Source organism: Hipposideros armiger, unplaced genomic scaffold (genome assembly GCF_001890085.2).
Source record: "Hipposideros armiger isolate ML-2016 unplaced genomic scaffold, ASM189008v1 scaffold_5, whole genome shotgun sequence".
NCBI lineage: Eukaryota > Metazoa > Chordata > Mammalia > Chiroptera > Hipposideridae > Hipposideros > Hipposideros armiger.
In genome coordinates, this window is record NW_017731355.1 from 6766198 (window position 1) to 6780313 (window position 14116).

The following is a 14116-nucleotide window of genomic DNA, read 5'->3' on the forward strand; positions in this document are numbered from 1 at the left end:
CCTATGCTATACCTTACATCCCCATGACTACCTGCAACAACCAGTTTATACTGCTTAATCCTCTCCCCCATCCTCCAACCCCCCTCCCAACAACCAGCAAAATGTTCTCTGCATCCATGAGTTTGCTTCTCTCCTGTTTGTTTCTTTTGTTCTTTAGATTCCACATGTAAGCAAAATCACATTGCATCTGTCGTTCTCTGTCTGACATACTCCACTCAGCACAATACCCTCCAGGTCCATCCATGCTGCCACAGATGGCAAGAACCCATTCCCTGCCATGGCCAAGTAATATTCCACTGTATAGATGTACCACCTCCTCTCTATCCATTCATTCACTGACAAACACCCAGGCTGCTTCCACATCTTGGCCATTGTAAGCAATGCTGCAATGCTATATATGGATGCACATGTCCACTTGAAGTAGCGTTTTGTGTTTCTTCGGATAAATACCCAGAAGTGGGATTACTAGGTCCTTCTTTGTCTCTTGTTATAGCCTTTGTTTTAAAGTCTATTTTGTCTGGTATAAGTATTGCTACCTCAGCTTTTGTTTGTTTGTTTGTTTCCATGTTCATCAAATAACTTTTTCCATCCTTTACTTTCAGTCTGTGTATATCTTCTGATCTAAACTGGGTTTCTTGTAGAAAGCATATGTAAGGATTTTCTTTTCTTATTCACTCAGTCACCCTATGTCTTTTGATTGGAGCACTTAATCTATTTACATTGAAAGTAATTATTGATAGATATGAAGTTATTGCCATTTTATTATTCATATTTTTTGTCTTCCGCCCTCCCACACCCCCCATCTTAAAGAAGTCCCTCTTAAGATTCCCTGTAATACTGTTTTGATGGTGATAAATTCCTTTAGCTTTTTCTTGTCTGGAAAGCTCGTATTCTAAATCTGTCCTTTGACTCTAAATGATAACTTTGCTGGGTAGAGTACTCTTTCTTGGTCCTTACTTTTCATCACTGAATATTTTGTGCCAATCTCTTCTGGCCTGCAAACTTTCTGTTGAGAAATCAGCTGGCAATCTTATGGGAGCTCCCTTATAAGTTGCTAGTTGCCTTTTTCTTATTTCTTTTAGGACTCTCTTTGTCTTTAACCTTTGGTGTTTTAATTATGATGTGTCTTGGTGTGGGCCTGTTTGCGTTCATCTTGGTTTGGGACTCTCTGCACTTCCTGGGCTTGTATGTCTACTTCCTTCAACAGGTTAGGAAACTTTTCAGTCATTATTTCTTCAAATAGGTTGTCAATCCCTTGCTTTCTCTCTTCTCCTTTTGGTACCCCTATGATGTGAATGTTGTTACACTTGATGTTGTCCCAGAGGTCTCTTAAACTATCCTCATTTTTTTTTTTGGATTATTTTTTCATTTTGATGCTGCATTGGATGTTTCTGTTACTTTGTCTTCCAAATCACTGATTCGATCCTCTGGTTCATCTAGTCTGTTGGTGATTCCTTCTAGTGCATTCTTCATTTCAGTAATTGTCTTCTTCACTTCTGGCTGGTCCTTTTTAATGGTTTCTGTGTATTTTTTAATGCTTGCTATATCTTTGTTTGAGTTCTCACTAAGTTCCTTGAGCATCCTTATAACCATTGTTTTGAACTCTGGATCTGGTAGGTTGCTTGCCTCCATTCTGTTTAGTTGTTTTTCTGGAGTTTTCTCCTGTTCTTCCATTTAGGACATATTTCTTTGTTTCCTCATTTTGGCTGCCTTTTTTTTTTTTGGAAACAAATTTGTGTTTGTTTTTATGTATTAGGTAGACCTGCTACGTCTCCTATTCTTGGTAGTACATGTTCTGTGGGGCCCAGTGGCACAGTCTCCTTGGTCACCTGGACCAGGTGCTCCAGGAATGTCCCTTGTATGGGTTGTGTGTGCCTTCCCATTATAGCTGAGCTTTAATTACTATTGGATGTCAGTGGTGGGACTGACCCTCAGGCTAACTGGCTGTGTGCTTTGGCCACATCCACAGTTTACAGGCCCAGGGACTTACCTCACTGAGTGGGATTTGCCCCATCAGGCTCTGGTGCCTGTTGAGACTGCCCTTTGTGTGTGTCACTTGTGAAGCTAACTGACCAGTGCTCTGCTGTGGTCTGAAGCTGACCTCCAGGTATACTGGTTTTGGAGCCTCTTGTGAGGGGCTCCGGTACAGGCCCAGGTCACCCACTGCCTGTGACCAGCCAGAGACAACCTGGTAGGAACTACAAAGCGATCCACAATTGGTTGCTACCTGTGATAAACCTGAAAGTATGTGGGAGAGACCATACTGTGAACTGAGAATGGCGGCCACCAGTACTGTGCCTGGGGTAGCTCCACAAAAAGCCAGGACACCCCAAGGCCTGCTGCCACCTGCAGGCTCCTGTAAGGTTCAGGCACTGATAAAGCCTCGTGCAGTATGCGAGATGGGTGAGGCAGGGTCTCAGGGAGTCACCAAGGTGGGACAAGCTGTGTTCACCAGGTTAATATACAATAGATTCTGGTTTGGTGCCAGTGCTGAGCCTGGAGCTATTCAGAAAAAGTCTCAGAGACCACAGAAGTCAGTCACCTCCCACCTGGGGCCCAAAGACCCCCATTAGTTGCCCAAGAAAGTGTGCAATATGGGCAGGTATGGCTGCTCACTAAGAAAGTGCCTCCAATGTTGGGCGAGTTTGGTGGGGCGGGATCCCAGGGAGTTACCAGGGTAGAGCAAGCAGAGCTCACCATACCAATTCAGATTTAGGTTTGGCGATGAGTATAGGGGGAGAGCCTCAACACAGGAAAGATGGTGCCCGCCTGCCAGCTGAATAGGAGGAGAATCCCACACAGGGAAAATGGCAACTGTCCCTCCAGTCATTGCTCCAAAGCTACACAACATAGTCTCTCCCCATATGTCTCCAATACCCCAAATCACTGTCCCTCCACCAGAGCCCAGGGTGAGTCTGCAGGTGAGTCTGCGTGTGGGCCCTTTAAGAGCATGTCTGGGTTTTCCACAGCTTTTTGTCCCAGCTAGATATTGTGGGAGCTCCTTTTCCCAACACCAGTACTCTGGGCTGGGGAGCCGAGTGTGGGGGTGGGGTCCCTTGCTCCTCCAGGAGACACCTCTGAGGCTGAGAATCCCTCCCGATTCTCAACTGCCACTTGGAGGTCTGGGGCTGGTCTGTTCTGCATCTCCGCCCCTCATACCAGTCTTGATGTGGCTTCTTTTTTATATCCTTAGTATGAAACTTCTGTTCAGCTAGACTTCAGATGGTTCTATAATTTAGATGCATTTTTAATGGTAGAAGGCAAGCGCAGTATTTATCTACTCCACCATCTTAGATCTCTCTAGCCTTTTTCATTTTAATAAAAAACTTGAATAATGATGCCCTGTGTATCAGATCATGGCCAATATGACATTAGAAGGAATAGTAAAAGAGAAAGTTGACCAATTTTCTTTTCAATCAAATTCCATCTTTACCTTTTTCCACTCAGTCATTTTGGCAACTGTTAGTCATGGAATGCCAATTAAATAAATGCTTCTTAACATTCATTACTTTCTCTTTTATATAAACTAATCCTCCTTTTTTTTTTCCATAAAGAAAATTTTCCATTCTCTTTTCTTTACTGTTATAATTTTATACTTAATCCTCCTGGATTTTTCTATAATTCTGTTTTTTTCCACTTGTATACTTTGTTGCACTTGTTCATAATACTTAATACTTCCAGCACAGCAATAACCTGTGGATTTCCAATTCTGTCCACATTTTTTCATATTGCCTGTACCATATCTTACCCTGCACACATACTTCCTAAGCATCTTATCAGTAGCTAAAGCAGTAGAACTGACCTCCTTTCCTTGTCCCTGAAGTATCATGGAGTCCCTCATGAATAAAGGTAACTTTGAGGCTAAAGTTTCAAGCTCAGCAGTAAACAATTTTTATCACCCCTTTGGCCTTGAGTTCCAAAGCCAATCAGAAAACACAGGCAGTTTGTGGAGCACCCTCTCCTGTGCAACCTCCTGAAAATGGTCTCACGTGGCTAGTTGGATACTGAGACTGGATTAGCATATAAATACTATGGTAGAGCAGGAAAGCTGTCTCTGAGGGAACTGCTGTGCTAAAGATATGACTTTTGAGAAAATGACCGAATCTCTCAAATTCTGTGCCTTTAATTATAAAAAGAAGCATTAGAAGGAGTCATCTTAAGGCCCTACTAAGGTTTGAAATGCCATTTCTTTTTTTTTCTTTTTTTAAAGATTTTTATTGGGGGAATTGGGGGATGGGAACAGCTCTGGGGAATTGGGGAAGGGGAACAGACAAGTTGCTGTCGTTTTGTTCTTCAGTCTAGTTGTGGAGGATGTTGCTTCACTGGCCCAAGTTGGCACCATCATTGCGCTCTTCCCGGGGGAGGCAGATCAGTCGCCGGCTTCTGGACGGCCGCTCACTGCGGCTGCTGGCCACTCACGCTGGCTGCTGGCTATACACGGTAGCCCATGGCAACCCACTGCAGCAGAAGCTGCAGCCCACACTATCGCCGGCGACTCACGGCAGCCCAGCTCCAGTTTGAGCTGTTGTTCAGCATCTTAGCTGTAGAGGGCAGTGTCACTGGCCCTCATATGTGGGATCTGAACCGGGGCCCTCTGGCATCCCAAGCGAGTTCTTAACCATCGCACCACTCGGCCGGCCCTGAAATGCCATTTCTAACAATTTTGTGTTTTCTTTTAAAATGTTCCAAGAAAATTCTTGCCAAAGCATCATATATTTTGTACCCAAAGCAAATACAAACTAAAGTCATATTCTTTTCCTAAGAAGGAATCTGTACCTCATCACCAACTTTGTCACATACAAACAACCTACTGCATTCGACAAGTGAGACAAGAAATAGTCAAGGTCAGTGTATCTGGCAGAGTTGGCAGGAGACAAACACCATATCAGTTATTTAAACATAAAGAATTTAATATAAAGAGCTGTTAACCAAGTACTGGAGGACCAAAAAGGCAAAAAGAGGACACTAAGGTGTCCTAGCAAGAAGCAGTTATCACTCCTAGGACTGGGGAAACAAAGGAGAGAGTGTGGATTATTATAAGTTAGAAACTTGGATAAGAGGCCCCCCAGGGCTAGGCCCCAGATCTTTTAGGTAGGAGTGCTGGCCAGCTGGTGCTGAGATCTCTGAACCACCATCAGCTGGTGGTTCTAGTGAGGAAAATTTATTTGTTTATTTATTTATTTATTTATTATTTATTTTTAGTGGGATTACTGGATCCTTCTTTGTCTCTCTTTTTTTTTTTAAGATTTTTTATTGGGGAATTGGGGGATGGGAACAGCTCTGGGGAATTGGGGAAGGGGAACAGACAAGTTGCTGTCGTTTTGTTCTTCAGTCTAGTTGTGGAGGATGTTGCTTCACTGGCCCAAGTTGGCACCATCATTGCGCTCTTCCCGGGCGAGGCAGATCAGTCGCCGGCTTCTGGACGGCCGCTCACTGCGGCTGCTGGCCACTCACGCTGGCTGCTGGCTACACACGGTAGCCCATGGCAACCCACTGCAGCATACATCGCCGGCGACTCACGGCAGCCCAGCTCCAGTTTGAGCTGTTGTTCAGCATCTTAGCTGTAGAGGGCAGTGTCACTGGCCCTCATATGTGGGATCTGAACCAGGCATCCCAAGCCAGCTCTTAACCAACGCGCCACTTGGCCGGCCCAAGGAAAATTTATAAACTAAAGCTGCTGAAACTTGAGCCAACAGTCACTGCCAGGGTGAAGATCAATGTTGCAGAAATGGAGACCAGGAAAGGAAGCAAACTGTTAAGAGGAAGTTCCTTCTTCCTCCTCTAGCCTTCCAGTCTCAATCTAGCAACTCCTACTGGCAAAGCCTTATATGGAACAAACTAGCACAAGACAAATGTGGTTCGCAAAGTCCCAGCCTCAGTATCACAAAGCACAGTACAGAGAAGAGCATGTTTGTAGCTGAGAAAATAGCCTTTGAGAAAGATCTGGAGAATGATTTACAGTATATCCTTGTGGCAATATTGCAGGATATAGGGTCCTTCTCCAGGGGACCTGATCTCCCCTTCAATCAGAGGTTCCCTGTCTATGGATTGGCTTAGATCTGGAAACTGGGTGAAAGGGCATAACTCTCCACTGTTATGACTCTTGTCATGTTTCTGGCTCCAGACATGGAATATTTCCTTATATGCAGTTCATGCAGCATTTAGTAGGCCACCCATCTATTTTATTACTAGGGACATTGTAATCCATTAGCCATCATCAAAGATCCCTTTCTCTGCAGGCCAAAACTTTCTCTGCTTTGTCCTCCACTGCCCATTACATAACATATATCCACATTGACTCCTGTGATTATGTGTTGCTACTGGACTTCAAGTTGGGGAACTCTACCCTAGTGGAAGCATCTCCCACCATCATAAATAGCCTATAGAAGACAGGCTCCAGAGATTTTCAAAGTTATCAGTCTCCTCTCAGTAATATATTTCTAAGTGCCTTCATGAAAAGTGTGTCTTCTGTATCCTCTTGAAGGATGCTAGAGGGATGGGTGTGCAAATTGCACATAATAAATCCAGTCCAATATTCCTGTTTTCCTAAGGCTTTAAATTCCTTCCTCATTACGTGAGGAAAATTCTAATTCTAGCATCTCAACTTTATTAAACTCAGGCCATATCTGAGTCCAAGTTTCAGTCAACCAAGTATGAGTTTAACACTTTAGATTCAGAATTTCTTGAGAATAGACCCAGATCAATAAATCTGATCTGATCTAGTGTTATACGCTATCCTCCTTGGCCTAACCTACTTACAATCCATTCTTAACACATATTCCCTAAATTCGCAATGATACAAATTTGCAAAATTTTGCAATTCTTTTAGAGGCTAGGCTATTTCTAACCAGGTCAGATTTTTGTCACTGTCCTATGGAGCATGAAGAGATCTGGGCCTCGTGGTAAAACTTAATAGAGGTAGACCTTAAGTATAGACACCCTTCAAAGCAACTGGCCTTGGTGAGGTTATTACAAAATCTTTAAGCAAGGGAAGGCTGGTGTTCTCAGACATGGAAACTGGCTGCTTCCATCAAAAAGGGAGGCTGAGAGTGACTGGGCTTTCAAGATTCTCAGCTTTGTCCAAGTCTGTTTAGATGTTCCCATCCCAAGTCTCAGGGCTCCACTTCTTTCCAATCAATGTACTAAATGAGACATCTAGGCTGTGTAATTCTAGTACCAGCACAATTAAAGGTCTGTTCAATTTTCAGCTCTGTGGCTACATGAAATAAAGGGCTTCAGAATCACAGAAACTCTCTGGTTCTCTAAGACTTGATCTGAGAGTTAAAAGACTTGAGCTTGTCATTTTCGTTCTTTAAGTGCTCCAGTGATCTCAGAAGCAACCATGACACCATCCCTTAGTCCTTGTAGTCATCATTACTGCATAATGGTCAAGTGCTTTAGCCACTTGGTCCCTTAAGGCACTTGCTTCAGAAATCATTTTATTACAATCAACCAAAGGTAGTGATTGGATTAACTGTGATGCCAACGCATGCCATGGATTATTAGAATCATATTTCCCCTTGGCAAGGAGCTGAAGAAATGACCAAACCAATCCCCAAATCTTATCTTTGAGAGGCCCTCCACCCCCCCGGATTTCATGCTTAGTAACAATTTCTTTCTCCTTATCTTTGTCATTCCAGTCAGGAGACCAAAACCACACCAGTTATTTTAACAGAGATAATTTAATATAAAAAATGTTAACCAGATGTCAAAGAACTGAAAAGGCAAAAGGGAGACACTAAGTATCAAAAAAATAGTAACAGGGCCGGCCAAGTGGCGCGATGGTTAAGAACTGGCTTGGGATGCCAGAGGGCCCCGGTTCGGATCCCACATATGAGGGCCAGTGACACTGCCCTCCACAGCTAAGATGCTGAACAACAGCTCAACCTGGAGCTGGGCTGCTGTGGGTCCCCTGCGACAGCGTTGGCTGCAGCCCCTGTGGCAGTGGGTTGCCATGGGCTACCGTGTGTAGCCAGCAGCCAGCGTGAGCGGCCAGCAGCCGCCGTGAGCAGCAGTCCAGAAGCCGGCGACTGATCTGCCTCACCCGGGAAGAGTGCAATGATGGTGCCAACTTGGGCCAGTGAAGGAACGTCCTCCACAACTAGACTGAAGAACAAAAGGACAGCAACTTGTCTGTTCCCCTTCCCCCAATTCCCCAGCATTGTTCCCATCCCCTCAATTCCCCAATAAAAATCTTTAAAAAAAAATATTAACAGTAGGAAGCAACTATCATTCCTAGGACAAGGAAAGAGAGTCACTACAGCTTAGAAATTTGAAGGAAGGACCCCCACGGAGCTGGGACTAATGTCTGAGGAAAGGGTATTAATGTCTTTGAAGGGGTGCAATGAAGCTGGTTCTAAGAGGGTGGAAAACTATAAACTGGGACCAACTATTAACACCAGAGTGAGGCACTATTGCTGTGTGTGGTGAGACAGACAAAAGAATCAAACAGGAAGCAGTAAGTCCTGTTGTCCTCCTCTAGCTTTACCCTCTCCCTCCCCTATTAGCAAAGCCTCATGGGCAGCCAGCTAGCAAAGAAATATGGTTTGGAGCTTCTGCCCCAGATTCACAAAGCAGAGTATATAATGGTGCTACAAAGCTGAGCGACAATAGCTTAATAACCTGTCGTCAAGAAGAAACAGGGAGTAGCTGCAGAGTCGGGATTCCTGATTATTCTTTTTTTTTTTTTTTTTAGCTGAGCCTTCCTGCCACCTGTTGGCAGCTCAGCGGCAGCTCAGCTCGGGCTGAGAATCGAACCGGTGACCCTGTTGCTCAGAGCTCGCACTCTTGAGCCAGCTCTTAACCAGCTGAGCCACTCAGCCGGCCTGATTATTCAAAACTGTTAAAATATATGGCTTTTTGGTCTCCTTTCTTCACAAATAGCAAGAGTTCAATAAATGTGAGCTCCCGGGGCTCCCAGAAACCATCACGTAGTTACACAGAAATACCATACTTCTAGTGGCATGGTTCTTTGCTATTGCTATTGGAACCCCAATAATCAGACATTCTTCTTTCTCCACTCCCACGCAGTGCAGCTAGACAAGGAAAACAGTGGAAAGAAGCAATGGGAGAGAAACTTGGAGCAGTACTGAGGTTAAGAACCATGAGAGCGAAGACAGATGATCAATGGGAATTATATTTTGGGAGGTTAAAAAAAAATTACAAGAATGAAGAACAGATTGAATTAATAGGTTTACCTTCTGCCTGGGTTACAATTAGAAAGACATTTTCATGAGATCTAGATGACTTTCACTGTTTGTACTCAATGAATCTGCGACGTTGGATTAGGTTAGCAAATAAACATTAGTAAAAAGTTTATCTACATGAGCAAAGCTAACACAGATGGAGAGAATAATTGGGTTAGGCTCAAGATGACTGGTTAGACCAAATCAAGATGGAAGTAACTGGCACTGATACGGTCTTCGGGCCTCAGCAGTGCTTAACACAGAGTTCCAAAAGTGCTACAATTACCTAGGCTTCCACCCTTGTACAAGCCATACCTAAATGGAGTGGTTAGGCAACCATGAAGTTTTCAAACCAAGTCTTAAACCTGGCTGAGCCAGTATTTGAACCTAGGTCTGTTTGATACCAAAGTCTGTCTCTTCCCCACTATAAACATGAGGTTCCTGACTACCCTTCACACACAGATGTGGCCATCATTATCAATACAGCCTTCACTCATTTTCCTCTTCTCAATACTAAAGATAGATATCTAAGCTATCTAATTAGTTGGCCTACTGAAATTAAAATTTAAGGATATAACGCAATTATCAACTAGTTACCTATTTTCCTTAGAGGAAAACAATCACATTTCTTTAAGATAATAACACTAATATTACAGTTATTTAACCTGTGCTAAGACTGCTTTTCTCACTTGGGCAACAGCCTCCTAATTCCAATTACAAACTTTCTTGAAGAACAATAACAATAAAATCTGATGTATCAAGATTTTATTGTAACACAACAAATTGTGTAAAATTGGTCTTAATCTTCCCCCTCCCCGCCCCCTGTCCCACATAAGGAATTTTATATTCTACTGCTTACAGTGTGGGGAGTAGTGCAAAACTGTTAAAACTTTACTTTGTTCCTAAAGATGGCTTATATTTTCAGAAAATAACAAGGCTTTATGTCCTTTCTTTAAAGTAATCACATATACGTGATCAAAGATTATTTTTAAACTCATTTTCCACAGCCTGCTATATTCACAAACATGTCCCCTCTGCCCTCTGCTCATATTGTATTCTCTGAAATGCCTTCTATTCTCTACTATACACATTTCACTCCATCTATCTTTCAAAATCTAGCTCATGTCTCCTCAATGGATGGACTAGTAAGATAGTTTTTAACTAGCTGGATTTATAAGGCTTCTCTAAACATGATACAATGGAGTTCAGTTACAAATTATGCTGAAAGATCTGAAGCCAAGTGCTCGATTCAGAAGTACAACAATCACCCTTGTTAACTGTCCATGTCTGTGCACTGTACCCCAGGTGACTGGGCGCCCTGAGCACACAGTAGGCCCCAATCCGGGTCAGAAGAAGCCTGTTGGACAAGCATTTTATTCCAACATCAAGGCCAGGCCCTTACTGGATGCTTTATTACCTAGAAACAAAGCTGGGTAAAATACTTCAATCCGACACCACCTCCGTATGCCCACAGGGACGGGGACCGGGGGTAAGGCGCGGCAGTGATGCAGGTGCGGTGTCTCCCTAGTTTTCCTCGCGCAGTCAGTTGAAGCCCTCGGCACCGGCTCCCCGACATTCCCAGGCGCTCCAGCCCGCAGCTACCATGTCCCCTGCCCCTCGCTGGGACCCCACTCCCCGGCTGTCCGCGCCTCAGTCCCTTGTCCCTAGCTCTGGGGCACTTACCATCCCAATACCAGGCCGGTGGTCACGATGAAGCAGGTAAAGACCACCGCGATGTAGAATAGAGGCGAGTACTCATAGAGGGTTACTAGAAACACCGCAGCCATCAGGGTCCCCTAAACTGCAGCCCAGCTGGGCTCCAGCCGCCAGGCCAGTCCAGCCCCCTGGTTGGGGGAAAAAGCCTCTACGGTGCCCCGCAGTGGACAAACCACATAGATCCGCACTCGCATAGGTTGTAAACTGGACGTCGGGGCAGCCTCCGGGCGGCAGGAGCCGGAGTGCCAATCACGACGTCGCCTGCAGGGCTCGCCCCGCCCCTCCTGCTTCCGTCTCGAGCTATTGGCTTCGCGGAGAGGCGGGGCCCTGACTCGCACGGCCTAGACTCAGGGGATTGGTACCCAGCGAGCGTCTTCTCGGTCCATCTGTCCTAGCGGTTCCCGCTTTTACGCGGCAAATTCTAAATCGATATTGGGGTCAACTCTGTCCAAGATTCAGGTAACGTATTCTGAGGCCAGAGAGAAGATTCACACGAAATCCACGTCACAGAGCCTAAACCCTGAACCCCTGCATATTAGATCGGAGGCAAATTTGGGAGGAGAAGGAAGGGCGGCAAAGTGAAATAACCCCATACTTGCTCTTGTTTTATCCAGAAAACTTACAATTAGGCACTGTACGAAACACCAAAGGGAGTCTCACAAGGCAGTTTATACGAGCCTTGTCAGTCTTTTCAAGTTGGATTGAATGATACAAGAGAATTAGCATTGCTTATCGAGGTGCTCACAGAAATAAATCAACTGTCTTCTCATATCCCCTGTTTTCTCCTCCCCCTACAGTCCTCAAATTAGATTAAGATATTTGAATTTTTTGTATTAATTTTCATCTTAATAATAATTTAAAATATGTATCATGTGTATGTTTGTGTGTGTATATATATATACATATATATACTTTTTTTAAAAAACGAGCAGAAGCTTTTAAGTGCAAGAAAGCGGGATGCTCACCCCCTTTCTCTTCATTCCTGCTCAGTCAGTCAACTCCATCAAGTTAGCCTCCCTGGAAGTCTCTCACACTTCCGCTGACATCTCATTGATTTGTGGTTAGTCCTAAAGCGACACCTAGCTACCACGGAGATGGGGAAATGTAGTCTTTTATTCTGAGCAGCAACATTCTGCTACTAATGGGGAAGAGGGACAAAGGACCTGGGGATGGATAACTAGTGGTCCCTCCACACTCCCAAACCACCAATAAAATTAGTGCTAGAGGAAGATGAGCTAATTTTGTTCTATGGCTTCACATATCCCTTGGCAAATGACCATGTCTTGCATATTCTCTGGAGTAGTGCTGTGTGAGAAGCTTGAACCAACATAATTTTTAGTGGCTGCATATATGATTTGTAAAAGTATATAGCTTATTTAATCAGCCCTCAATTGTTGGATAATTTTTTTATTGTAAATAATACTGCAATGAACATTCTTAAACTAAATTGTTTCTTTGGCATAAATTCCTAGAGGTGGGACTTTGAGTTAAAAAAGTATGTACATTTTAAGCCTTTGGGGAAACACTGCTCTCCAGAAATTTTGTACTAATTTACGCTCCCACTCTTTCATCCTCAGTTTTGACATCATTTGATAGCGCCTCTTAACAAAAATCTTGGCCAATGTGAAAGGCAATTTTCTTACAATAAAGAATTTTCATAATGAAAACAAAAATGTGAGAGTTCCAAGTTAAAGAGGTATATTAAACACGCCTATAATTTTGCTGTCTTCCAAAACTCCACTAAGACTACAGTAAAGTAATTTTAAAAATAAGTCAATAAAAACAAGAAGAACAGGAAATAAAACAACAGCAGCCACATATTGGAAGATGGAAAACAGATGAACAAGGATGGTTCACTAACCAGGCCATGAAAGCCAAATTCCAAACCAGCAGCAGGGAAAACCGAGACCCAACCTGATTTACACTGAAGAACTCGGAAAAGGAACAGGAACTAACACAAATTTAAGTCTAGCCCTTATTTCCCACTTCGATATTTGCTACAACCATTGAAACCTGTCACTTTACTTCCAACATAGATTCTTTTAAACACATATCTTATATCACTCCACCACTGAAAATCCTTGATATATATATGCTTGTGGTGACGTCCCAAGTTCCTCATCTGGCACACCCACCTCTACATTACCTGACTCTAACTTACCTCTTACTTATTCAGAAACTGTTTCTTGCGTGTCAGATATGTTCCAGACACTGTAGAAGGCATTAGGGCTACACCAATAAGCCAGAAATGACATACCTCTGTTCTCCTGGGGTTTATCATGGAATGGAAAAGACAAACATTAGCCAAAGAATATTGAACAAAATATAAAGGCAAGATTATGATCAATGCTTTTAAAAGAGGTGCGTGAAACACACAATGGGAGAATGGGAAAATTCAAGGAAGACCAGAGAAGGCCTTCCTGAAGAATGGATGGTGATCTGAAAGCTGATGGAGAGAGGTTTACCAGGCAAAGGGACATGAGGGGAGAAAGAACATTTAGGACAGAAGCTACAGCACGTGCAAAGCCTCCGAGGTGGGAGAAATCACAGCATACCTGAGAAAATGAAAGGCCAGTGTTACTACAACATGGCCAGTGAGGAAGAGCATGCTGAGATGAAAATGAAGAGATAGGTAAGGCCCAGACCACATAGGAGTCTTGGGCTACTCAACTTTACCCTAAGAGCAATGAGAAGCCATGGGTATGACTGAAGGAAGGGGGTGTTATGAACCGATTGTGTCCCCCAAAATTTATATGTTGAAACTCTAACTCCCAATATGTGTCTGTATTTGGAGATGGAACCTTTAAGTGAAGTCATAAGGGTGAGATCCTAATCCAGTAGGATTGGTGTCCTTATTTTAAAAAAATAAAAGGAAGAGACATTACTCTCTGTACATACAGAGAGAAAGACCATGTGAGGACACAGTGATAAGGTGGCTGTCTGCAAACCAAGGAAGCCTGCTGTCACCTTGATTTGGACTTCTAGCCTCCAGAACTGAGAAAATGAATTCATTTTGTTCTAGCCTCCCAGTTTGTGGTATTCTATTATTGGCAGCCCAGGGAGACTAATACAGGGGGTGACATTCTGTTTGCATTTTGAATCAGCCACTTTGGCTATTATGTAGAAAACTCATTGGAAGGAGGCTGGGATGGATATGAGTAAATATGGGGACATCAATTAATAGATTCTTATAAAATTCCAGGCAAGAAATATTG

The 14116-nt window shown here is 43.6% G+C and overlaps 1 protein-coding gene across 1 annotated transcript in view; it reads right to left on the reverse strand.

Annotated features, from left to right (window-relative positions):
• Positions 1 to 11107, reverse strand: part of CGRRF1 (cell growth regulator with ring finger domain 1) — a 30126-nt gene extending 19019 nt beyond the window's left edge. Inside the window, exon 1 of the mRNA XM_019645319.1 lies at positions 10869 to 11107. Coding sequence (XP_019500864.1) covers positions 10869 to 10972 — 104 coding nt within the window. The 5' untranslated portion in view covers positions 10973 to 11107. The remainder of the gene's footprint in view (positions 1 to 10868) is intronic.
• Positions 11108 to 14116: the final 3009 nt, after the last annotated feature.